The following is a 25157-nucleotide window of genomic DNA, read 5'->3' as shown; positions in this document are numbered from 1 at the left end:
CAGCTATTTTGTCCTTTGCAACACACCAGTGCAGGCCACTAGGTAAACTGGAAATCCCTCCATGGCAACTTCTATCCCTCTAATTTTATTACTTAAATTAATACCAGCCTTCTGATTGACAGCCCAGTAGCCTGACTTCCTCCCTTCACAGGAGAGGAAGTTCACTCTGAATTAACAGGGTGAGCCTGTCCCTATATGCACTTGGTGCTCTGCTTTCTCAGCAAGGTTGCTCAGACTAGTGTCACTCTTGCTTATTTGTTTTAGGCAGTGGTTACTTCTTCAAAAAGGAAGGGTAATTTTAAGTAATTTTATATACATTACTGAGGAGGTATCAAATAATAGTATTTGATATCTTTCCCCCCTTTTTTATTTTGTCTGAGCTAATCCTCCTTTGGCACTGGGAGTGAGAGTGGCTGTTTAAACAACAATAGTTTATTTACAGCTACTTGGGGTTTCATTGTAATTTGTCTGGGATGGTAGAAACATTAACCCTAATTCAGCATTGTTGGAAGCAAAGGATTTCCATGTAATTGCTTTTACAAGGTAGGTGTTACAAATGAGAATTCTCATTTAGGACCCATTTCACAATCGCTTCTTCCCTGTGAGTTATGGGGAAACTTTTGCAAAATTTGGGCCAAATATCATAATAAAAAGTCCATTGACCCCTTCAGCTGTTGTTTTAGGGTCATCTCTTTGCAGCATATTACTTCCAGATTGTCTCTCATATTGATCCTCATTCATATTTTATTCATCTACATCTGAAACATTTCCAATACCTGGACCTGAGTGATTGTGGCTGCTCTTGCCAGAAGACACTGGCAGCCAGGGGATAGCCAGACTGCAGGGCTAGAATATTGGGGAATGAGATGGCTTATCCATGACCTGAAACCTTTCCATCACTGCTGACTAGTTTTCAAGAAGACACTACACAGTTTAGGCAGGAGTCTTTAATGTGAGAATCTCTGAGTCAGGGTTTAAAGTCATATCAATGCTACAGCTCCTTATGATCAACCTTTGAGCAATAACTTGAGAACTTGCCCTTGAGATTATCAGTAAATTTTTCTTGCATCTCCCTTAGAGCATCTGTGAAGGATAGGGGATTCCCAAAGAAACCGGTCCTTCTTGGCAAAATATAACCCGATAGGAACTGTCTTACTAAAAGCTCTACATAAATGCTGAGCATTTCCCCCACTGACAAGCCCTTTATGTATCAGGTCTGGGTGACATCAGAAGGATGATAGTGTGGGTACTCAGCAGCTCTGAGAGACAGCTGCCATATGTCAGACACTGATGAATTGAGAGGTTTGCAAACAACTGAGGAAAGTTGCTGAAGTATGCAAAGCTAGGGCAAGATTATTAGGCTTTGTCCTTCGATTGTAAATGCAGGAGGAATCCTGGCCCTGTGGGAGCCATTGATGCTATTGTGGCCTGGGTTGCATACAAAGTCCTGCCTTTTTGATTTAGAGTGTTTATTTGTTTCCAAACCTCTTTCCCCACCATCCCTCATTTCTACTGTCCCTGGGGATGATTCAGTGGAATAAAGCCACATGAATATAACACCCATCCAGCAAAAACACTTGAGGACAGACTTTAAACTGAGCAAGTGCTTTATTACTTCCTGAAGAAGAATGTTTTTATAAAATGATACCCTTATGCCTATTACAAATAATACATCTTACTAATAAGTTGTTTTAGCTAAAGAGAAACCTGTAGAAACTGCCCCCGCTGTCCAACAAACAAGTGAAGCTGGCAGAAGGAAGCAAGAACCTTGGATTTAGTAAAAATAACTAACTCTGCCTATTATTTGCTTTTGACCCCCCCCCCCCCCCGCCCCGCTTGCTGTCTTTGCTCCATCTTGTCTGTCTGCTCCATTTCCTTTGTATTTTTCAGTCCCACTACTTTTTTTTTTTACTGGAACAAATAAAGCCCAGGCTATTACACTGTTTGTCTGACCACTGTACTAGTCTCCAGCACCAGGCAGCCAACAGTGTCTTCCCAGGACTTAGGAAAGAAGGAATCCTTGCTCTTAACCTTCCTCCTGAACTGTATCTATTCTGCGTGTGCACACGTGTGCCCTAAACTGATACCTCTAACAGTCACTCAGTTAGAGGGAAGATGACCACGCTTGTAATTGCCAAGATTGTGTGCAAATAGATGCCTGTGCACATTTTATGCTACAGTTGTGGTCATATGAAATTTCCCAAACAGAGACCATCTTGGAAATGCAACTACTTCCCTTTTTCACTTTAACGGCAACAGCCCTGTGAATTTTTAAGAGGGCTGAAGAACTTGCTGATCTCACTGAAACTGTCAGGGAAAGTAGATAGCAGCACAGAAATTAGCATGCTAAATGCAGGCCAGTATTTACCTCCGGTATCTGGATATTCTTTCGATGTAAATGAGCATTGTATTCTCCTTAGTGCTTTGCTACAGAAGCGTTTCTCCAGCAGTAACATCAAAAAAGCTTGTTTAATTATTAGCTGCTTTGCCGCCTCGGTGACTTCAGCAGGCTGCGTGCAGACTTCGCAGATCATGGCACTCAGGCACGTCCGAAGGCTGAGCAGGCAGCCCTGAAAGGAAAAGCTGGAGGCGACCATTCCCCTCTGAAGGCTCCATCTCTCCCAGATAAACAGCTGTACAGGAGCGAGTATGAGGAGCTGGTCACAGCCCTGCTGCTCCTGCCAGCTTGCTGCGTGCGGGAGGGTCCCCAAGCACGCCTGCTACCCCGGCAGCCCAGAGGGACGGATCGGCGCAGGGTTCCCTTGCCGGCTGGAGCGGATAATACAGAAACATGAAACCCAGCTGCCGCCAAATTTTGGGTTACAGCGGGGCACGTCAGTCAGAGGCTGTGGCCCTGAGCTCCAAGCTCTGTAACCAGTCGCGCTCTGCCCCGGGCAGGGAGCACTGAAGTGAAGGCTGAGGGCCTGGCTGGGGCCCAGGATGGCCCGGAGCCGCTCAGCGCTGCTTGCAGCCCCCTTCGCTGTCCGAGACCCTGCCTTTTGGGCAACCCCGAGGAGGTTTCTCATAGGCTGAACGTGACCTGGGATCAACACTCACTTTTTAAGCTGTGGCTGGATGAGGCAGCATCCAAACTATTGGGTTTTGGCTGCCAGACAGCGATGTTCGTGTGTGAGGGACCGGTGTTATCATCCTGACCAGCACAAACAGGCTGCGTGACGTGGTTACAGCAGGTGAGGGAGAGACTGAGGGGGTCAGGAGGACACTATGCTATGGTGGGGCTAGGATGAATCACCTCAACAGAGAGAAGACTCGACTCAGTCGTGCTACATGCCCTGGTAGGAAGCTCTGGGCCATGTAGCTCTGCCAGACTGTCCCAGCTGCCCCGACTCCTAGGTCAGGCCAGAATCAATGCCAGGAAACCATCGCATAAGACCGTGGTGAATTATAATGATGGAGATCAAGCAGCTCCTCCTCTCCCTCCTGTGACACTCCCCAGCCGACAGGCTGCCTGCATGCTGCCATACTGAACATTTCAGGAGGGGCCACACAGATGCACACCCAATTCCTTGTTCACCCACACAGAGTGTCCTGGAGCGCAATCCACTGGTATGGTTGCCTCCCACGGAGGACTATGTCAGCCCAGCCTGTTATGAATCCTCAGGGAAACGTGAAGACATGAACGCTATCATCGGCTGCTTTCCTGCACGCTTGTAGGCTGCAATCAAGTCTCCAGGAGTCCGAAATATCATGTGGGAAACATTTTTCTCATTTAGGATTAGAAATGAAGGTGTTGGCTATCATTATTAACAAGCATAGAAGCTCTGAAGGTCAGCTTGACAAAGATCTACTAATTCATTGGCTTTTAACAGTTAGTGTCTATATAGATGTATTTTGATAGAACTTATAGTGATTTATTATCACCACAGTGATATAAAATGCATGTACCAGTGCATTAACAACACTGGTGTGCTGTGATGCTGCTCATCAAATAAGCACATATTTTGCTTATTTACATATTCCCTTTTTTACAAGAAGAATCTTCCTACAGGGAAATTTTCAAGAAACAGGCTCTGGTTTATCTAATTAGCAAAGGCACAAAGTATGTCTACTGTAAGTGGCTAATAAAAACCTGAATAAGCATATTCCTAGATCTTTAGTTGGCACTGTTCACAATCCTAAGTTTATACACAGCTTAACTGCAGCTTTTTGCACAAGAGCTTGACATACGGCAGGAAAAAGACCTTTATCCCCACTGTTAACTAACCAGATAATATACATTGTTAGTCAATAGGGGAGATGGAGCATGTATTTCACAAACAGATTACATGGAAACTTGATGGACGAGTCCTTTCTGGGACAGCCATGGTAACTGCTGTATTTAATACTTGCTTTGTCATCTTAGCAGTGGTAGAAATGGGTTCCCTCCATTGGTTCTGCAGCAACTGTGGCACATCATTTAATCTACCCATGCTGATATGAACCTTTGTTTTCCAAAACATTAAGACAGAAACATCTGGCTAGATATAAAGCAGGTCAACACAAAAGCTTTCAAGTAGCAATGTTCACAGTTGCTATTTTGCTATGCGAATAGCCATTCATGATGAATGGTATAGAATTAGCTTGTAAGAGATTTAGATGAAGGTTTTTTTGAAAACTCATGCCTGAAGTGAGGCTCCTCCATGCTTAATCGCCTACATAAATGACCTCCTTTCCAAGAGCAGCCACCACTCCTGTTTGCTTCTGAGGGAACTGTTGGCTTCCCAGGACTGATTAAATCCAAACACCTCATCTATGCCTGTGAATTTTAGCTTGAGACACAGCTTTGAACATCATATTTCTAGTATATTGGTGTAAGCATTAGTATTAGCAGGATGGGCCACTGGATTCTACTCTTCCTTCTGACATTATGCAGTTTGTGGCATTAAAGAACTCACTTAACTCATACTTTAATGTACGAATAAGAAAAACCCTTGTCTTATAATGGGCAGAACTAACACTTGGGGGCAGGAGTCACCTCATTAGCTGTTGACCTCATCTCTGAGCTATTCACATCAGGCTTTCTTTATAGTCAATGACAGAAATGGGCACTCTAAGGATGGGATTCATGTAATCAAGTACATACTACTGTAGGAGGAGATAAATCACATTGCAGGCTCCACTGACAAAGATGATTAGATCTCTGCTGACTCTAAAGGGACTCGTGATCCGAAGATGTTTGTGTGTCAGCTACAAATTCCCAGGCATGAATCCCTCCCTTATTGTCCAGTTGAGACTGTGGTTTCAAGATGAGCATCAGCAAATATGGGCTGTTGCCAGTATAGGGTCACACACTTTTCCCTGCCCTAATCACATGGTACTATGTGTCAGGTCTAGTAATCCTGCAGCCCTAGGTAAATAGGATTAACTTGCTGAACTGGCTGAAAACTAATGATGAAGAAAAAGAATTTGGTTTTGGTTGCACTGGCAGGTGGAGATGATGCCCCTCATGGCATCACATGCCATAATTGCTAGATCTGAGGCCTGGTTGAGGGCAAGAATGTAATTTCTGAAGGGGAAATGTGAGTGCCCTTTTTGGCACCAGCTTTCAGTTGGACTGGCTTAGGTTGACCACAAATTGGCCTCTGTAGAAGGCAGTTCTGAAAATGAATAGATTAAGTTACAGAACATAAAGTTAATATGTTTATGCTTGCTGTCTTGGGATATGATATGACAAACATCAAATACAATTGATCTTTGAAAAGAAAAGAGGTGATGAGACATAGCACAGACCTTCATGTCTCCATCCTTATGTGAAGGCTATGTTTGGTGCCTGGGGAAAGGAGCAGTGTCCAGCAGGTCTCAGTCAGGCTCGCAGCACTTTCCAAATCCCAGCACCAGTCCTGGGAAGAGGCGATGTTAAATGATCAGGACTGAAAAAAACGTTACTTCTGCTCTGTGCAAAGGTGCTTTTCAAACAGGTCTGAAAACAGTTACCTGCAGAAAATGTTTACAGCAGTTCCAAATTTGCTTTTAGTAGATGGCATTAATTATATGACATCATTTGCTAGAATTGTGGCTTTCTAAATATCTGCAGCTTAGAAGGGCAGTCTTTGTCATGAGCTTGGCTAATAGCTGATGAACAGCTATTAACAGCACCTACAGACCTAAATGTGATCTAATGAAAGCACCTGAAGTAGCAAAATAAATGGTGTTTTTACACCATTTTTATACAGATATATCCATTTGTGTAATAAAGGGAAATTCATCCACCTCAAGCTGATATAATTAATATCTAATATATAAATGGTAAAATGATGACCATGCTAGAGCTCAGCCACTTGAAGGACTTTACATAAAAAAGACTGTCATCAAGACAGATGGATGCAATTCTTGCCTGATGTGTATTGTGGCAGCAAGAGCAGCAGGTATGTGTGGGTAGACAAGCCGGCTGGAAACACCAGGTGCACCTGGGTTGCCTGCTGAGGATGAGCCTGAGGCTGCCCTCCAGACAAGACCTGTTGGTGCTGGGTCAGAGTGGGAGCCTGTGAACGTGTGTTGCACAGAGGCCCCCATGCCCGAGCATGCCCTACTACTCCTGTGCCACCAGGCTGTTTGCCATGCTGCAGGCAGGCCCGTCTTGCAGAGCAGAAATGATAGGATGTGCCATATCCTGTGCTCACGGCTGTTCCAGGAACCACCCTGTAAGCTGTGTATATATACCACCAGCGTGATGGCTTTCATTCCAATTTGCCTGGGGATCTTCCTCTTCTGAGCCAATACTGTTCTCGTACCAAGTTCTTACATTGCCTAGTTCAGTCCCTGGGACTGAAGTCAGGTCTTTGCACAGTGTGCCCTTGGTGTCACTGAGCTCCCAGGAGACACGGAGGCGTACCAGTGTGGCTCCATTTCTCAGGGTGCCACCACAGGGCATTTCTTCTTCGGCAGCATTACACAGGTGTTCTGCAGCCTCCTGCAATTCAAAGCTGCACTTGTTGAACTAGTTTTGAACTGACTTTTCAAATTCCATAACATGCACGTTTATGATTTCCCTACAGTAGTAGCTGTTCCTGTAGGGACTTACCTCGAAGGACCTGAGTGACCTTCTTCCAGCAAGAGACCTTTAGAAATCCTACACCAACAAAATCCAGCATCCTATAGTGACAGCGGAAATCCTTGCCCCCAAATAACCAACTTTGATGCCAGAAAATACTGTATATTCTTTGACGGGGTCTGATACTGTACGTAGGTGGAGCAGGCACCACAGCAATTAGCTTACACCTCTCTCAGTGTCTGTCCGCAGAAAATACCCATTGATTCACTGATACTCATTCCCATAGGTCCAAGAGAATTGCCTTAGAGCTAGTGATCTCATGTTCTTTCTAAAGATAATAAAAGGCAGAGCTTAACAATATGATTTATTAAAAATGCCATATGAAGGATAATTTATTTCAGTAATAATTAAAAATGTTACCAACGAATCAGCTGCAAGACATGTTTTCATTCCATGAATTCCATATTTACAGAATGTTTCCATCCCTGCTGAATCATTGTTACTATCTTTCCAGCAGAGAGCCACACTGTGTGCAAAAGTGAGTAACACCACTTTTTTTTCTGACTTTTTTCCTTTAATGATTAATATAGTGGCGATTTTTCTAGTAGGATCCACTTGAGCATTGGCTGAATAAGGTATTAGCTCTAACTAACACCTTATTAACTTCACAGCTCATGAGAGCAACTATTTTGCTCGTTTACTTCTGAATTTTAAGAAAATACTAGTTGTACCATAAGCAGACAAAGCAGTAACCAAAGCAGCCAGGAAATGCTCTTACGTCCACCAAAAAAACCCGCATGTTCATTAAAAACAGTTATAACTTGGCTGTGCAGTTAGTTGTGCCAGAAGTTACAAAGCAGTTGCAGGCTGCCAAATGCCATTGCATCAAATGAATGGCTTGATAGTAAGAAAGCAAAATAACTAGCCTAGAAAGGAAAGATCAAAACTGGACATAAGAAAAGCATATTTTTAAAAGAGCTGTTTCGTTATAAGGGAGAAAAGATTTTGGAAGGGAAAGAAGTGGGTTTTTTAATCTGCTTTGCAAGGTTCAGGAGAAGCATAGAGGATGATATACTGACCCCCTCCACTTATCTAGAGTCCTGCCACTGACTTCCAAAGAGCCCTGATTTCACAAACATGGTAACCAGGTAGAAGAAATCTCTTTATAGAGCAAGATGTTCTTCATTTCCTGTCTTAATGCCAATTACAGCTATAGTCTTTCTTCACAGGTCACAAACAAAAGCACGTGAGCACATGCTTAACTCGCCTCTGTTCAAAGCCCTTTTAATTAACTGCAAACACATGTTTAAGTCCTTTCCTTGATAAAGCTGCTTTCCTGAATCAGGATATAACAGTGAATTTGATGTAGAGCTATGTGAACAGTAATACTCACCTTTCATTTGTATTGTTTTTCATCACAAGGAACAAACTTGTTTATGTAGGTAACTGGACAGTGAATGCTTCTGTTGCCTTTGGTGTTGCTGACTGGATCTAATTTGAAGAAACCTTGTAAGGACAGCTACCAGAGAGAGACATTGCCTGCAAGAAATGCAGCCTAAAATGAACCCTGACAGCCTTGAAGTGGAACAGACAGATGGAGTCATGTTTGCCGGAGTCCCACAAGCCTTTATTAAAAGCAGACAGGTCTGATGACTGCACAGAAAGGGAACAAGTTAGGTGTTAAAAAGAGGCAGTGTGCTCTGTAATATGTGACTGCATTTGCAGTTTATAGACAGGGTTTCACCTTTTCCAAGTGGAAAGGCACAGAGTGATGAAGAGCCCTCCGTGGTGGAGATCTCTCCACTTGCAAACTTGCACAGAAATTCAAAGGAAAAAGCAGTAACTTTACATATTCAGCAAACATGCTGAGTAATAGTGAATCTCCCAACCAAAGTCCTATTCTTCTCAGCACTCAGCTGACTTAAGAGAGCTCAGCAGCACTCAGTGCGAAACATTTTACCTCAGAACAGGCGACAAGCAGCAGCTTTCCGTTTAGCCTTTCCTCATGTTGTCACCCAGTTCTGGGGTGGTATGAAGCTGCATGCCAGAGATTCAAAGTTACTTCTCCCCTCAGAAGACGGAGCATTTATGGTAAGTAAACAGCTTTGGAGACGGGTCCTTCCACGCGTGCAAACCGGAAGCTGAGCCGCGAAAGAACTGGGTGAGTCACAAACAATGCCTGGAAGCCTTAAAAAAAAACACCAAAAAACCCAGAGTCCTCCCTACTTTGAAGACATAGTACTCTCCTCAAAAGCATAAGCAGGAACAAAATGTTCTCCTGTAACACACCATTTATGGCTTCATTGGGTACCTTTATCAGTCACTTCCCATTAAGCTTAAACTTTATTATGCTGCCAGATGGACAGCCCTAAATTTAGGAACTATCCCTGTTCCTCTTGGATGCTGATGTATGGTAATACAATAGAAAAGCCTGGGAACAGCAGCGTAGAGCACACTGGTTTATGAGAAAGAGCCTGGGGAAGAGCTAGCAACGTGAACTCTTGTGTGGTCCAGCTGCCGGTCTGTGCCTGATGTGTCCAGCAGCAGGACTGGGCTGCGACAGGGCCATTATTCATCACAGTCCCTGTATTTAAAGCCAATTAAGGCAACGGTGGCTGCTGGGTCCCACAGGACAAAACTATACACCCAACCCTATTCATGAGGGAGCAGTAGAAGGCCTGAAGAACCATTATTACTTCCCGACTGGGAAGAAACCATGCCCTCCCACTCTCATGAGGTATATTGCCCATGTCTTGTGGCTTTTGGCCCCCAAGAGGAACTCAGTATTCAGCCTGGTAGAGTAGGAAGAAAAGCTATCCTTGGACAAGGGCAGGATCAAGAATATGCCATCCTGTAACAGGAAGACAGCAGCAAACTGACCAATGGTACAGTACCCTTGAGCAGATTAGGTCTCGTGGTGAAGAAATGTTAAAAGGATCACAAATTGATCTAGACATTGTTTACATACCAAGAAAGAAGTCAAAAAAGCCGTAACTCCCCTCCCGTAAGTCAGTCAAAGCTCTTGACACAGTTTATGTTCAATGCTGATTAAATTTTATTCATAAGGGTGGTACTGATAATTGATATCCTATTTATACCACTCAGGAGGGGACTGAGTACTCTTAATCAAGAAAACTATGACATCACAGGGGCAACCAACTAACATGCAGTTTTGGTAATTCCTGAAGTCCATCCAATGCAAGACATTAAACACTTTGTCCTCCCTTCCTTCCTATCTAAATTCCATTGGATAAAGACCAATCCCTGTAAAATAACAACACACCCCACCTACAGGAATTAAAAAAAGGTTTGAGCTGTACCAGTTTCTTTGACCCATATATCCTAAATTTGGGTAATTCTTCCTTATTAACTGATGGCCTTGTGTGGGTGTGAGGAGGAGAGGACATGGGCATGTTCCGTTTCAGTATAATTGCTGGTCAGCTTCCTGGTTATTTACAACATCTTATTAAATGATATTATGGCATATGGGAAGCCAAGGAGATGAGGAGAATGTTACAGCAATCTAATTACTGACTCTCTTACAGTACTCTTTACGATGGTCATTAAAGCATTCCACATGGGTTCCTACTGCTAAACTAAAAACATAGCAGACCTAGATTCTGGTATGAACATCTCAGAGAAAGCAGGGTTCAGGGTCACAGGTCAGCGTGGTGCCCAAGCCGTGTCTGCAACGTAAAGAGCTTAACACTGCAGCGTAAGTAAAGAGGGGATGGCATGCACAGATTAAAGCAATGTGGTAGACAGATGTGGACTCACTGGGACTCTGCTGAGCTTTGGAGAAGCCTGCCCTGAACTGCTCGTCTCAGTTATGCTTGTTGGTAACTCTTTTCTCATGGACGTGTGAACACCTTCTGTCATTTTCCTAATGAAGTGAAACTAGCTGTCCAACTCCAGCTGTCACGAACCTTTGTATGGACCCTGAATCATGATCCCTTTGGAAGCTCCAAGTATAGCAACAGGCTTTTGCATTCTTGCCAGATCTTCCTTTTCAGGACACCAGTTTTCTTACTGCCTCTATATATTCATACACACAGCTACACATCTATAGCTACAAATAGCTATGGCTATTTGTTTCCCCTCTCGCCATTTGCTACTCATGGCATATTCTTGGACACTCTCTCTCTTGCTGCCATGTTTGTTGGCTCCCTGGCACACAGCAGGCAAAGAGGTCAACTCCACCTTTTTGTAATTTTTTATTTGTTTTTTTTGGTGATTTTTCTGGATCTGGATGTCTCAACATATTTGCTTTCCCTTTCCTTTTTTAACTACAACAAGTTTAATACAACAACTGGTATCTAGTGACTGACTTTTTAGCATTTATATATTTTTGTTATACTACAGCTTTTCAAAACTTCCTCGAGCAAAGTTACTCTCTTCTTCTCTCCAAATTTTTTAACTGCTCAGCAGTTATTATCGCCTAATCACTCATCCTACTGCCCTCAGTGGCACAAACAGGAGAAAAATTAAATAGAAATGCCCCTGCAAAAAGGCCAAACCTCATAACAAGACCGGGAGTTAGAAAGGCGGTAAGAAGTAGCTGTTGGGATGTGCCGTGGCACGTGCGGTAGCTGGAAAATGGGCCCATTGACTTGACAGCTGGGGACGGGTGGCGAGTTCGTGCAGTTTGTGGGCTGGTCGCTGGTTCCTTCTCCCTCTCCAGGCAGGCAGGAGCAGAGGGGCCGTGGCTGGGCAAGGCCACTTCTGGTGCCTCAGGAGCTGCGAGGCCGGCACGCCTCCTGCGCGTCTCCGTAACCCAACGGGCACAAAAGCCGCTCCAGCAAAAGCCAGGGCTTCAGCGCGGACCGAGCCGGGAGGGGCGGACGGCCTGGGCCCGGGGAAGGCTGCCCGGCCGCGAGGGGCCAGCTGCCAGGCCCCCGCCGCAGCCCCTCCTCGGGCAGCTCCCCCACACCCCGGGTTCGCGGTGCCGGCGCGGGCCTCCCCCCCTCCACACACCCCCCTTCCCCCAGGCCCCGCGGCTGCCGGCGGCGCAGACCCCCGCGGCGAGCTCGGCGGCGCTGGCCAGCTCCCGGGGCTCACCTCCTGCCGCGCCGGCCGGAGGCGGCGGCTCTGCTGGGCCCTCGCCGCTCCCGCCCCGACCCCTGACGGCAGGGCCGTGCGCCGCGACCGGCGGCCGCCAGCCCGCCCCGGCGCGGCCCGGCCCCCGCGGGAGGCGGCCGGTGCTGACCCTAACGCACCCCGCGTGACGTCAGAGAGCCCCCCCCGTCCCCGTCCCCCGACCCTGCGCGACCCCCTCCCGCGGAGCGGGCCCGTCTCCCCCGCCCCGGCCCGCAGGGGAAGCCCCGCCCCCAAGCGCGCGCCGGGCCGGGGCCGTGTGAAGCGCACCTTTTGCACGAGTCCCGCTCGCCGCGGGGCGGGACTTGAGGGGCGGCGGGCGGGGGAGGCGGGGGGAAGCCGACGGGCTCGGCCAATCGGAGCCGCGGCTCCCGCAACGTCGCGCGCGGCCCCGCCCCCCCTCCTCTGGCACGGCCCGGCGGGGAGGGGGGGCCGCGGCCACCGGGCGGTACCAGGGGGGCGGGGCCGCCTGTCGCGAGGGCGCGCGGGCCAATGGCGAGCGAGGCGGGGGGCGGGGGCGGCCGGGCACCGCCGGGCGGGGGGCGGTGGCCAATGGGGCGCGGGCGGGGGGGCGTGGCCTTGCCGGCTCGGGTTCCGTGTGGAAAGAGTGAGGGGGCTCGGGTGCAAAGTTTGCTCGCCCAGCGCCTGCGGAGGGAGCGGCGGTGGCCGGGCCGCCGGCGGCGGGGAAGGGGGCTGCGCTCGCCCTCGGGGCTCCGCTGCGCCCGCGGGCCGCTCGCCGCGCCGACCGCCCTCCTCGCGCCTCCGCCGGGCCGGCAGCCGCTGCCCCGGCGCGATGTGCGGGGGGATGGCGGCGAAGGGGCCGGGCGGGCCGCGGTGGTGGCAGAACCGGCGGGCGCGGCTGCTGTGCATGCTGGCGCTCACCTTCCTCTTCTTCGTGGTGGAGGTGGTGGTGAGCCGGGTCACGTCGTCGCTGGCCATGCTGTCCGACTCCTTCCACATGCTCTCCGATGTCATGGCCCTGGTCGTGGCGCTGGTGGCCGTGCGCTTCGCCCAGCGCACCCGCGCCACCAAGAAGAACACCTTCGGGTGGGTGCGGGCCGAGGTGATGGGCGCCCTCGTCAACGCCGTCTTCCTCACCGCCCTCTGCTTCACCATCCTGCTGGAGGCCATCGAGCGCTTCACGGAGCCCCACGAGATCCAGCAGCCGCTGGTGGTCATCGGCGTGGGGGTGGCTGGACTCATCATCAACCTGCTGGGGCTCTGCCTCTTCAACCACCATGGCGCCGGGGGCCACGGCCATTCCCACGGCCACGGGCACTCACACAGCGGCAGGCAGCACCCCCGCAGCGGCCCCAAGCCCGAGCAGCCACCCGGGGATGGGGAGGCTGCGCTGCACCGGGAGGAGACCAGCACCTTGGTGGAGAACTGCAGCAGCTCCAACGGAGTCAGCCAGGAGAAGCTAGGTAAGCCCTGCAGCACCTCTGCTGTCCCGCCCCAGCATAGAAGTGCCAGGGAAGTGGGAGAGGTCCCTTCCCCGAATAGGTCCCACCTGGTGCAGGCTTCATGGGGACCACCTGCCCTTCCTCCTGGGGAAGAGGCAAGGCAAGAAACTTTCTTAGTGGTGTTCTTGGGCACACAGCTGTTGCGTCTTTACCTCGCACCTTTCCTTCAGGTGCTGAAAGGAGTGCCCGAAGTTCTGAGTTTGTCTTGCAGACAGGTCAGAGTGTGCAAGAGTCTTAGGGTAAAGCAGTTTGCCTTGGAAAAAAGTTGGTGCTGGTAGAGAAGGCACATGACAAGTGTTTTTCGCCTAGCGACACAGGCTCTCGGGAGAAGTTGCCCTAATACCATCTGAACTGGCTGCACATCGAATAGAGCGCAGCTCAACACCTTGGTCCTGACAGCTGGATCTGTCTGTTGGGTTGGTTATTAGCTACCTGAGAAGCTAATCTCAATCTGAATGTGACATACTGAAGTATAGTCCATTGCAATAATGTTGTACTTCTTCGTGACATATGTAATTAATAGGAAGAAGTCTTGGAAACTACCAATCAGAACTGTGGAAGTCATGCGATAGGCATTGAATGTGGAGCTCGCTGGTGTCAGGGTACATGCGTGGTTTCTTTGAATTAGTTTTCTTTAGCTTTCTAAAGTATGCACCTTCCCACTCACTCGCACATAGAGATAAATATAAAATCTTCCCTTCCCAATTGTGATCAAACTGTCTATTTTGTGGGAGGAAATTTTTTGGTTTTTTTGTCGTTTTTTTTTTTTTTTTAATGGATCCAGAGGCCTGGATAGTTTATTTTGAAGTCACTCGGTCGAAGCAACGTACTGTGTTGTGTAATTGCCGTTTCTCTGCTCTAATCATATGAGATCCCTGTTACCACGAGGAAGGGGTTTCAGTCTTCAGAACCCATGTCTCTCCCTTATTTTCAGGGTGACATCAGGGGACCTCTGTTTTAGCTGAAATGGAGCTTTAATTGAACAGAGCGAACTTTGTTACAGTTTCGGTTTTTCTGTGGTCAGAGGTTCCAATACACATTTGAGAAACTTAGCTCCTGCTCTCTCCCCCCACACCCCCGCTCCCCGTTTTGACTCCATGTTGGTTTTGAAAAGACAGGTTTTGCAAGAGGATAGGAAAGTTCCTCTGAATATAGTACACCATTTTCTTGACCACATAATAAACTCTTAATGTTGGTTTAGTACCAACAAAGGTATCCTAATAATTAGTTTCAAACCATGTAAAATTCCCTTAACTGTTGATCTGATAGATATCTTGGCTTGTGAATTATTCTTGCATGGTGAGACATGGTGAGAAGTTGTGCTTTTAGCCAAGTTTTGGGCTAGTTCTAGGCTAAAAGATTCATTTATAGCATGGATTAAAACGTATACTGTTTTGAGCTAACTTGTCTGGAATTTCTCATGGATGTCCTTCTGGCAATAACAAATAATTTGTTGTGGGTATTTAGGTGGTAATAGGGCATAATTTTGGTCACAGTGAAACTTTGAAATAAGCTTGTGTTTCCTTCTATGCCCTGTCATGATTATGTAATGGATGGAGTTATTCATAGTTCAGCCGTGGAAATGTTACAGGTAAAGGTGCTTGGAGAGTTGTGAAAAGCTGTAAGATGTGTACGTGAAGACTAGGAAAATGGCTGAGAGTGCTACTATGCCTTCATTGGAAATTACAAAGAGGGTTGATTTCCTAAGGTGGAAGTGGAAAGCTAGTGGTAGCCCTAGGGGCTAGTCTTGCACGGGTATCTTTGTGCCTATACTTCATGTGAAGTAATCAGTTTATAGTTAGATTTAAATGAGCATATTTCAAATGGACATGTTTTAACTTTTTGCCATTAAAAAATCTCAAGAGCTTTCTGGAACCATGTTTCCTTTTACCCACCCTTATAGATAGGTCTACTGACTTTCCAGATCTTTTCTCCAAGTACTTGGCAGAGTGTCAGAAAAGTTCCTCTTTCCTTGCTCTCATCATGGACCCTGAGGTCTGAACTCTGTAACATGAGATATTTTCCTCTAATTTATTGATTTCTCTGGAAAGCTACAGGTCCCATGTTCCATAACTCATAGAAGTTGTGTGGAAAATGTAGCTGGAGCTTTAGGACAGAAGCGTGATGCACGAGGTTATGAGCCTGAGGCTTGGAACTGACCCGCTCAGCCGCCTTCATAGGAGCCTACCCCTTCTTTATGATTACAGAATTGCAGTCATGAGAGCCGCGCGGCAGAAGCTGCAGGTCATGCTAACATGTTCATGTTTACAAAGCTCTGAACTGAATAACCACGGAAGCAATAAGCTCCTTGTTTCAGTTTGTCAGGCCAGTGGCTGTTACGTTTCTCTAACACTGGAAGTTTTCTGTCCAAAGAAGAACTTCTGAAGAAAAGTAGGAGGTTAATCATGTACAATACTTTCAATTTTGAACATTGGAAGATGTTTTTCTTTCAAAGAACATTCTTCTTTGTGCATTTATTCCTATATAGCTAGTTAGGTATGGTGGAGTGGTAATATCGGAGACAGTTTTGACAAAGGAGGGCACCAAAATGTTCATTTATGCATTGCATGGTCCATGACCATGAAGGACCATGACCAGGCTTTGGGTATCAACAGCTATATGTCACTTAACAGCTGTATGTCACTTAAAAAAAAAACCAAACAACCGAAAAAACCCGTTTTATAGGTATTCTGAAATATAAATAACACTAGTTCATAGCCTCTGAGAGCTTCAGTGATAACTTATGCTGTACTGTAGTCAATACTGCTGATAAATTCTGTGTGCTAAGACCTAAAAGCTCAGCTCGTTGTATGTCATAGTTCTGCTGACTCCATGCGCCATCTCAGGAAAACTTCCTTTTCCTTGAATTCAGAAGTCTTTTGGAAATGAACTACTAAAACTGAAAATAAGTTACTATAAAGCAGTATCCATAAAGCTTTTTTGCTTCTGGCCTCATAAATTTTAATATAAAATAGCAACACACTCCTATGGTTTAAGAGAGATTTTAGCAATGTGATTAGCCTTCTGGCTTTTCAAAGGAAGGAACAAATGTAAGTTACTTAGCTACTTAACCAGCTTTTTTATATATGCTCTGTAATTCTGCATTTTGTTTAAGAAATGAACAGTGAGTAGTCAAATGGTTAAATAGCTGGAAAATGTGAAAACAGTTTTTCAGTAGAATAAATTAAAATGCAGTCATCCTCATATTTTGCCACTCTACATCTTTAAGCTCCATGTAAAAACAGTTGCCATCTAGATTATTTAGATCACTTATTGGGACAACTGAATATTTCTCAGCCAGAAAAAAGGTTGCTAAGTGTTAATGGGTAGAGTTGCTTGCTTTTCAGTTTTGTGCTTAATGTTGGTTATTATTTTATGTGGCATTATAGTAATGCGTAGTATTATAGCATATCTCTAATCATTCTACTGTTTTCTTGTCAGGTGATATGAAAGACGACATGGCTGACCTACAAGTGAATGGGAATGCTGGTCATTATCCTCTGGATGTAGAGGAGGTTGAAGAAGACTCTAGTGCACAGCTTAATATGCGTGGAGTTTTTCTGCATGTTTTTGGAGATGCCTTAGGTTCAGTAATTGTGGTAGTGAATGCCTTGCTCTTTTATGGGTTGTGGAATCCATGCCCCAAAGATGGGCCCTGCTTTAATCCATGTGTCAATAATCATTGCATGGAAAATGCTACTTTATCCCAAACACTTGGCAGAGCAAACAAATCTGAGCAAGAGAGCATTACGGTGGCTGGTCCATGCTGGTTGCTATATTTAGATCCTATTCTTTGTTTGATGATGGTTTGTATACTGCTGTACACAACTTACCCGTTACTTAGGGAGTCAGCCCTTATACTTCTACAGACTGTTCCCAAACAAATAGATGTTCATTCTTTGAACTCAAAATTACGTACCCTTGAAGGAGTTGAAGCAGTCCATGAATTACACATTTGGCAGCTAGCAGGCAGTAGGATCATTGGCACTGCTCACATAAAGTGTCCTGACCCTTCCACATACATGATGGTGGCAAAGCGCATAAAAGAGATCTTTCATGATGAAGGGATTCATGCAACTACCATTCAGCCTGAGTTTGCCAGCGTTGGCTCTGAATCAGGGAGAGGGAAATGTGAGTTTCCTTGCAGGACTCAGTGTGCTTTGAAGCAGTGTTGTGGAACAGGAGAAGATAGTACTGCAAAGAAGACAGAAAAATCTTCGTCACTTAGTATTTCTTGTTCAGAAGTTGTCATTGAATTTCCGAAAACTAGGAGGACTAAGTCGGAGAGCATCCCTTCAGTTAAACTAGAGGCAAACACCGATCAAAATGAGCAGTTTGAATCATCTTTGTAACTCCCTGAATGGTGCTACCTGAGTTTTGGTGACTTTGACAACAGCTATATTGCAAGAGGAAGAGACAGACGTTTGAGATGCAATTTTGCCAAGTAGTGTAATTGCTGAAGTCCTTGTTCTTGTCATATTGCTAAATCTAGAATGCTTGTTTTAAAGAACATAATGTCACTGTCATGATACAATGTGTTTGTGTGGACTTTGTACTGAGACAGACAAAAAGTGCACCAATGCTGTAACAACTTCAGAAAACCAGTTTCAACGTTTTGGCAGAGACACTTTTTGCTGTGCTTCACATTAAAATATTTTTTCCAGTGAAAAGCTATTTGAGGGATAAGCATGTAGGAACTCAATTTGTGTTACAGATTTCTTGGACCTACTCTTTCTTTTAATATTTGATTTGTAGATATTTTAATATATTGTTTATTTAGAAGCCCTAAGGAAACCAAAGTTCATAGAACATTTTTAAAGATGTAACTACTTAAAACTGGAAACCACTTTGCAATTTCACATATTTTTCTTAAATCTATGTAATAATAAATGTGAAGTCTTTTCTAATGAATTTATCATATAGCATATTTTAAAGAGAACATCATGTGATTGTTAGAAACTGTCCCCGCTTTTTCTGGCAAGGTAGTGAGGTAATTAAAGTCAACTGCTTGTGAAAATATCAGATGTGGAAGGGTTTTTTTTTTCTACAAGAATGGAAGTTCAAGCTACTGTATACTGCTCTGTGATCAAGACATGAGACTCACCGATAAAGTAGTGCATACTTTCATATTTTCTGGATTTTCTGGTGGTTTTCCTTATTTCCAAGTTCTGTCTGGTCATAAAAATCTTCAAAGTTTAAAGAATCCTTGACTCACAGTGCTATGAATAAAGAGCTGGAGCTTCATTTTTAACTGATGCTCAATTTACTAAGATAAAAGAATTAGTTATGTCAGTAAGTGCTCTGTTGGGGAAAGTCTGCCAAGCACCAACAGTGTAATTCATGCTTTTAAGCATAGACAGTAGCCTCCATAACAAGTAATTCGGTGGTGCATTTTGCTTGTAGCTGAGTGTGTGTCTGTAAGCGCTTGCAGTGACTGCGGTCCTGGTCCCCTTCATGTCCTCAGGAGCATTCTGTTGACTTTTGAGGAGGTGGGGCAGGGAGTAGGATTTAATTCACTGTATTTCACACTTTGAGATGTTTATGTATCACATAATTTCAATTATTAAGTGTCCAAATGGTTTAATATGTTAACTCAGTTGACAACTGGCTCTAAAGAAGCTGTTACAGTATGCTGCCAACTTAAACCTTAACAAAGGAGAAACTGGTCTATGGACTCTGTGAATTTGGCAGAGACTGGATGAGAGTCGAAGATAAAACCTACAAGAAACCTAATCTAAAACCCTGACCCTTTTGATCCACCTTCAAGTTATGTATGGGAAATAATGTCTTGTGATTTAAATGACTGCTCCTATGCTCAAAACTGGAAAACAGCTTGGATCTTCCATTCTTTGCTCTATGACTCTGGACATGATAAACACTCTGCCTCAGTTTCCCTGTCTTAGAATGGGGATAATACCTACCTCACAGGGGTGTTGTGAGGCTTAACTCTTGTGTGGAGAGCTCTGAGATCTGTTACTGGAAGGCACTGGAAGGAGTATAAGATACTAAATTACATGGTATTTACTTCTTTTACAAATGTATTGCAATACCTAGGCACAACAGAGGGAACTGAGGATAGTTTTGGCCTTACGAAATTCTTTGATGCTGTGGTTTTCAGGTTTTTAACAGTATTTAAATGTAGATTTTTTTAAAAAAGAATGTTTTGTTAGCGAAGGGAATGTAGCTTTGCCTCCAGATACAGAACATCTCGCTAGTTTGTATTTCTAATATGTGTCTCATATGATAATTGCTCCTAAGTAGTTCAAAATAGTGTGCTGCTCATCAGACCTGGATTGGCCCAGGTCATGTCAGTGGTCTTACCCAATTTCCCAGCAGAGCATTGCAGTCAACTCTTGATTATCCATGGGTGGATTACCAGTGTTGTGTATTAACTGTGCAGTCTACAGGGCCAGACGAACTCTGTATCGCATGCCAATGCGTTGCCCAAATGCTATGTGCCAAAGCATCAGGGAAAGTGAAACTGGACTGAGCTCCTCTACGAGAGCCCCCTCTCACAAGGTTTGTGAGCTTGGGTGCAGCGCAGCACCATGCAGTTATTTTGGCTCTTGGCTGCTCAGATGCATCCACAGGAAGCTGCAGTGTGTGGATGGGTCGGTTCAGTTTTGTGCTAGCTTGGGGATGTTGGTGCTTCACAGCCGTTGGCATCGCTCACCTTTTTCTGTGTTTATGCTTGTTGTATAGTCTCATAAACTAACTTAAATATGTTAATATAGTATTTATATATGTTTTTGTTTTGTCTGAATTATTTTAACACTTTCTTCTGTTACCTGTATATGATCTAGAGTTGACTGTTAAATGAGATCTTGTATGAGACTACATTTGCAGAATATGCTACCACTGCTAGTATACTACAAAGTATTAACCAAGTAAATTTTGAAATGAACAAAGTACTATTTTTTTCGAAAATGTGTATCCTTGCTTTTTATGGTAAACTTTGACTAATTATTTTGATCACTAGTTTAAAATTGGTCTCAGTCATTAGTATGAATTATTGAGGTCCTGCTGTATATCACTTAGGCACCATAGTACTACTGCTCTTTAGTTTATTTAAAAAAACAAAACCAAGACAAACCATAGTAGCACTGAGAAGCCTGACTTACTTCTCTCCTGGTGCTCTTATAAAAAGAGAGCAACTATTAAGTCTTGACAGTTGCCACCGTTGGTTAACAGTCTCAGTAAATGCATCTGAATAGATGGAGTTGTAGTCACTAATTCCATTGTAACTATTTAATCCTTTTTTTGTGCCAGAAGTCATATTTTTCTATTTCTGTGTCCATTGCAGGCAATGGCTAGCTTAAAAGACAAAAATCTCTCCCCCATGTTATTTTTATTATCAGGATGGGGATGCAGATGTGACGGTGATGATGATGGGGGCAGAAGGGGGGGTTGTGTGGCCTCTCTGTCATGTGCTGTGTTGTATGTGCAGCACCAGCTGGTGTTAATGGGGCCCTTTAGTCTCTAGCCCTTGATGGTAAATTCCCTGAAAGCATATAGTCAGGTCAAGGTGGTGGCTGTACAGCAGCAGGAACACAATTTTTGTGTTTGTTCTGGCTGTATAAGACCAGACTGTAGCCTGCTAGCTTGTGATATAGTTTGATTTTTTTTTTTTTAATCTGATCTGTCTGTGGTTACACAGACTTGATTTGTTCTGAAGATCATAGTTCCAGAATACTGGGAGCATTCAAAAGCACTGCACAGCCTCTTTTCTTTTTTCCACAAAGCGTGAAACTAGTGAATCTCATGTAAGTGAACACTGCAGTGGTGGGGAGCTAATTGTATTGTGTATCACATTCCTGAATTTTTAAAATAAATATGGAACACTGATTTTAAGGAAAAATAAGTTTGTATTTCAGTGTCTAGATTGTTTATTCTTCTGATTAAATGTGTCAGACATGTGCCAAACATCATTGGGTGAAATATTTTACACTTAGGACATGTCTCATCCAGAAACATGCTATTTTAGAATCACTTCTTAGATTATATCTGCATCTAAGGTGCAGTGCAGAACTAATTCAGATACTCAGTGGGCTAGCCACAGTACCATGAAGCTTTACCTTTTAGCACTGTAAATTGCTTCTGTGGAACCCCTTATAATTTTAGCTCAATTGCTTTCAACATCCACTCTAGGCTTTTGGTAATATCTGTTATTGCTGCATCATGGTATTTGGTATGGACATACACATAGTTATGTAAAAGACAAAACTAGCCCCAACTTGTGACTCCCAAAAAGTCATGGCAAGGCCTCAGTCCTGTAAATTTCTGTATTCGTGAATAGTTTAACTGGGCTGACGAGTAGTTACTTGCATGCAAGGAATTACTTGCAGCAGTGAGTCCAAAGGTTCTGCCAGGACAGCCTGGCTTTTGAAGAACAACTGAAACTACCTAGATTTTATGGATGTATTAAAATCAGTACTGTGGTGGTTTTAAATTTGCTGCAGAAATATTATCAGTTTGTTATAATTCCAGGATTTATTCCTTTTCGCCATTCTCAAAAAGAAAGGAAAAAAAGCCCACCAAGTGTCCTAAGACTTGTTAACAAGTTTAGCTAAACTGACATTTCTGTTTGCTTCTCAGATTGGGCCATCTGAATTTATTAAACACTGCGTAGTGGAGTTTGGGGAGGAGGGATAAAGATTCTTGCCATTCTCCTTCCCCTGCCCCCTGCTTTGACTGCACTTTCTAATCTCTTCAGCTATGGAGAGACCAAGGGGGACAGAGGGGGTGAATTTTGTAGCTAGATGTTCTAAGTTCCACGTGGAGCGAATGGGAAATACTGCTAACTATATTTAAAAGCAGATAAATATGCTCTGACTATTTTAGTTTCATAGCATAGCATCAGTTACACCCTTTTTAGGTATGCATTGAAGTTGTTCAGCTCTGTAGTAACTTTGGTTTTTTTCTTTCTCTGCTGGACGGAAAGCGGTGGATGCTCCATTTGCCTGAGCTAAAGCCAGTCTTGACAATTTTCCAAATCAAACGTAGCTTTGCTGATAACAGGAGGTCTGATTATGCCTTATGACCTTTGCTTTGTGTGGTTAGCTGCCTGTGGGGTACAATACCATGTTTTAGCAGGCTCATGTTTATATTTTTTTTGCATTCACCGTGTTATCTAAGTAGTTGAAGAGCAAAGCCACAATACTGAAAAATATCTTTCATCTGTATGTCTCCAAAAAGCACATGGGATTAATTTGGCTTCTTTTTTTTTTTTCATGTCCTGGATCCTGTTTCTGAGCAATGTTAAAATATAATTGGCATAGCTAGTGTTCATTGATGATACTTCTTTTTGCCTTCTTTTAAAATAAATAATGATGTTCCTTTTTTGTTGGTTTTGTTTTGTTTCGTATTGAGTATTAAAGTCCTGAGAAAATAAATGGAGCTCTTTAATGTCAGATACTTTTAGTTGGGATTTCTTTCTGAGGTCAGTTCCTAGGAAGAAATTTGACTAGTAGAAATGCACTTTCACCGTCTCCCAGAACCTGAGAAGCAAGTACAAAGAGCACAACTAGAAGAAGAGGTTAATAAATGGGTTGTAAAATGATGGCTCCAACTGTCTGGATTCCAGGTGCAATTAAAATAATACTTGCTCAGTTATAGTATCACGTGAAGAGTTAATTATGCAAAATGCAATTTTTTTCCTGCATTTTTTTTCCTAAGAAAAACAGCCTTTGAAAAGAATTTAAAAATCTTCCTGTCCTGTTTATTGGCCATGGTTAAATATCTAACATATGGTGGGTCAATAAGGTAGGCTTCCTAGTAGAAGTCTGTACTGTTTTATTTAATGTCTTTGGAAGATAGCTACTTTAGAGCAGAAGATGCTTTGGTGTTCTTCAGCTGCATTTGTTTCAATTCAGAAACACTGCAGTTTGTAAAGTTTGTTGTGAGAAAAGTACTGACTGCGGAAAAAGATAGAGCTGCCAGCAATAATACTGAGGAGGTCAGGTTTGTTACTAATACCTGCTTTGAGGTGTTTGTGAGCTTGCCGTGATGAGTTCATTTTGGAGCCCTTCACTGGTCCAGCTTCAGCAGCTGCTTTTTTCTGCTTCAAGAGAGAAAAGTGATTCCGTATTATCAGTTATGTATGTAGGAGGGTATGTTTGGTTGTGCTGTAAGCATTGCACGTGAGCTTGAGTTTCACTGTTTTCCAATGCTGCGTCTACCTCATCATGAAAAGATGTGATTTAAACTTAGTATCAACATCCTTTATGAGACATGCTAGTGTGGGAATTTTTAATTAATGGGATGGGAAGCGAAGCCTCAGCTCTATAGCTTACTTTTGCTTTTACACGTACCTTTCCCCATGCCATTCCTAGACCTCCTGCCCCAGATGGTTGGTTGCCTGACCACCTCAAGGGCCGGATCCAGCTCCCAGAACAACTCCTTCTTGCTGCTTTTGCATCGGAGGAGCTGATGCCACAGGGGAAGGGCAGGATGGGAGTGACGCTGTGTCTGACGCCAGGCAGGCGAGCACTTTTCAGCAGGAACCTTCTCAGGCTGATCCGTGCTAGCACCCCAAACCTGGTATGAAACCCTTGCCACCGAAACTTTGGTTAGCATTTATATATATGTATTTTGCATTATCTTTTCTTTTTTTCGTGACAATCAACAGAAACTTCAAGGTAGTGCTTAGGCCAAGTTGTAATCCCCCCTCCTGTCACCCAAGCTCCATTTCTAGCCGCAGCATGGGTAGGCATCCCAGCGTTTCCCTCACACCAGCGAGTGGAGCTAAGAATAGCCGCGACGATGCTGTGGAACAGGATGTGCAACCTGCTGTGTTTGTTCCTGTGTTTGTGCTTGTGTTGCTGGCCTGGGCTGAAGCCTGTCCTCCTCCATCTTCCCTGCTAGCGCTGCTGGGCTCGCTAGGTGAATTCGTTAGATTTAATTTATTAGATCAGGTTTGCTGTGGGTTGGCCTACACTTGTTTCAGTTGCATTCTGCAGTATAGGCAATTGCATTCTGCAGTATAGGCAAAACCTCAGCTGAGTGGGATATTTACTTGCTGCTACGCTTTCTTGCTTCAGAGTATGGCTGCCGAGCGTAAGTGGTTGCTGCTGGCCTGCTGCAGACCTGCGCTGAGCTTTGCTGGTTGGTTTGATGTTACGGTGTCATCCTTCTAGCCGAGGGTGCAGCTCATCAGGTGTGTGCAGCGAGTACAGCACGGTGAGTCTCAGCAGGTAACTAGGTCATTGGCGCTTACCTGATCTTGGTGCTCATACCCTAGTTTAGGAGTGAACAACACTCCCACAGACAAATGCTGCACATATTGCTATACCCTCGAGGTTTTTGCATTAGGCAGCGTTGGCTGGAGACGCAGCCCATCGTTCTTGTCCTGGAGCGCTCTAGGAGTCTCCCCCAGTCGGTTGCAGACAAGCTTATTTTCCCCTCAGAAACGGATTAGGTGAATTAACACAATTTGGGTGACAATTTTCACTCCTATTTTTGTGGCCACATGGGAAGGTTCTGACCCAAATGGATGGGGTTGATTCTGCATGCTTCCAGCTGAGTGTAAGGAGGGGTTAGGTTAAAATACCAGGTAAAATCTAGGCTTAAACAGTTAAGCTTCTAAATACCCATAGTGGCAGAGGTCTTAG

The 25157-nt window shown here is 44.6% G+C and overlaps 1 protein-coding gene and 1 long non-coding RNA gene across 2 annotated transcripts; one reads left to right on the top strand and one right to left on the bottom strand.

Annotated features, from left to right (window-relative positions):
• Positions 1-5850: 5850 nt before the first annotated feature.
• Positions 5851-12127, bottom strand: LOC126052606 (uncharacterized). Its single transcript, XR_007510101.1, has 3 exons — positions 8952-12127; positions 8385-8530; positions 5851-6910 (listed from the first exon to the last, which is right to left on the bottom strand). It is a non-coding gene; the product is annotated as an uncharacterized LOC126052606 (long non-coding RNA).
• A 748-nt stretch (positions 12128-12875) lies between these two features.
• On the top strand, positions 12876-22958 carry SLC30A1 (solute carrier family 30 member 1). Its single transcript, XM_049833490.1, has 2 exons — positions 12876-13509; positions 16990-22958. Exons 1-2 carry the CDS (start codon positions 12879-12881, stop codon positions 17898-17900), a joined length of 1542 nt encoding a protein of 513 aa, XP_049689447.1. The 5' UTR covers positions 12876-12878; the 3' UTR covers positions 17901-22958.
• Positions 22959-25157: the final 2199 nt, after the last annotated feature.

This window comes from Accipiter gentilis, chromosome 30 (assembly GCF_929443795.1).
Source record: "Accipiter gentilis chromosome 30, bAccGen1.1, whole genome shotgun sequence".
Taxonomy (NCBI): domain Eukaryota; kingdom Metazoa; phylum Chordata; class Aves; order Accipitriformes; family Accipitridae; genus Astur; species Astur gentilis.
Note: the sequence above shows the minus strand (reverse complement) of the source record. Positions and strands in the feature narration are given on the sequence as shown.

Coding starts and splice junctions, on each gene's coding strand:
- SLC30A1 (XM_049833490.1), top strand. CDS start 12,879: ATGTGCGGGGGGATGGCGGCGAAGGGGCCGGGCGGGCCGCGGTGGTGG. Junction 13,510..16,989: donor AGTCAGCCAGGAGAAGCTAG/GTAAGCCCTGCA, acceptor TTTTCTTGTCAG/GTGATATGAAAGACGACATG.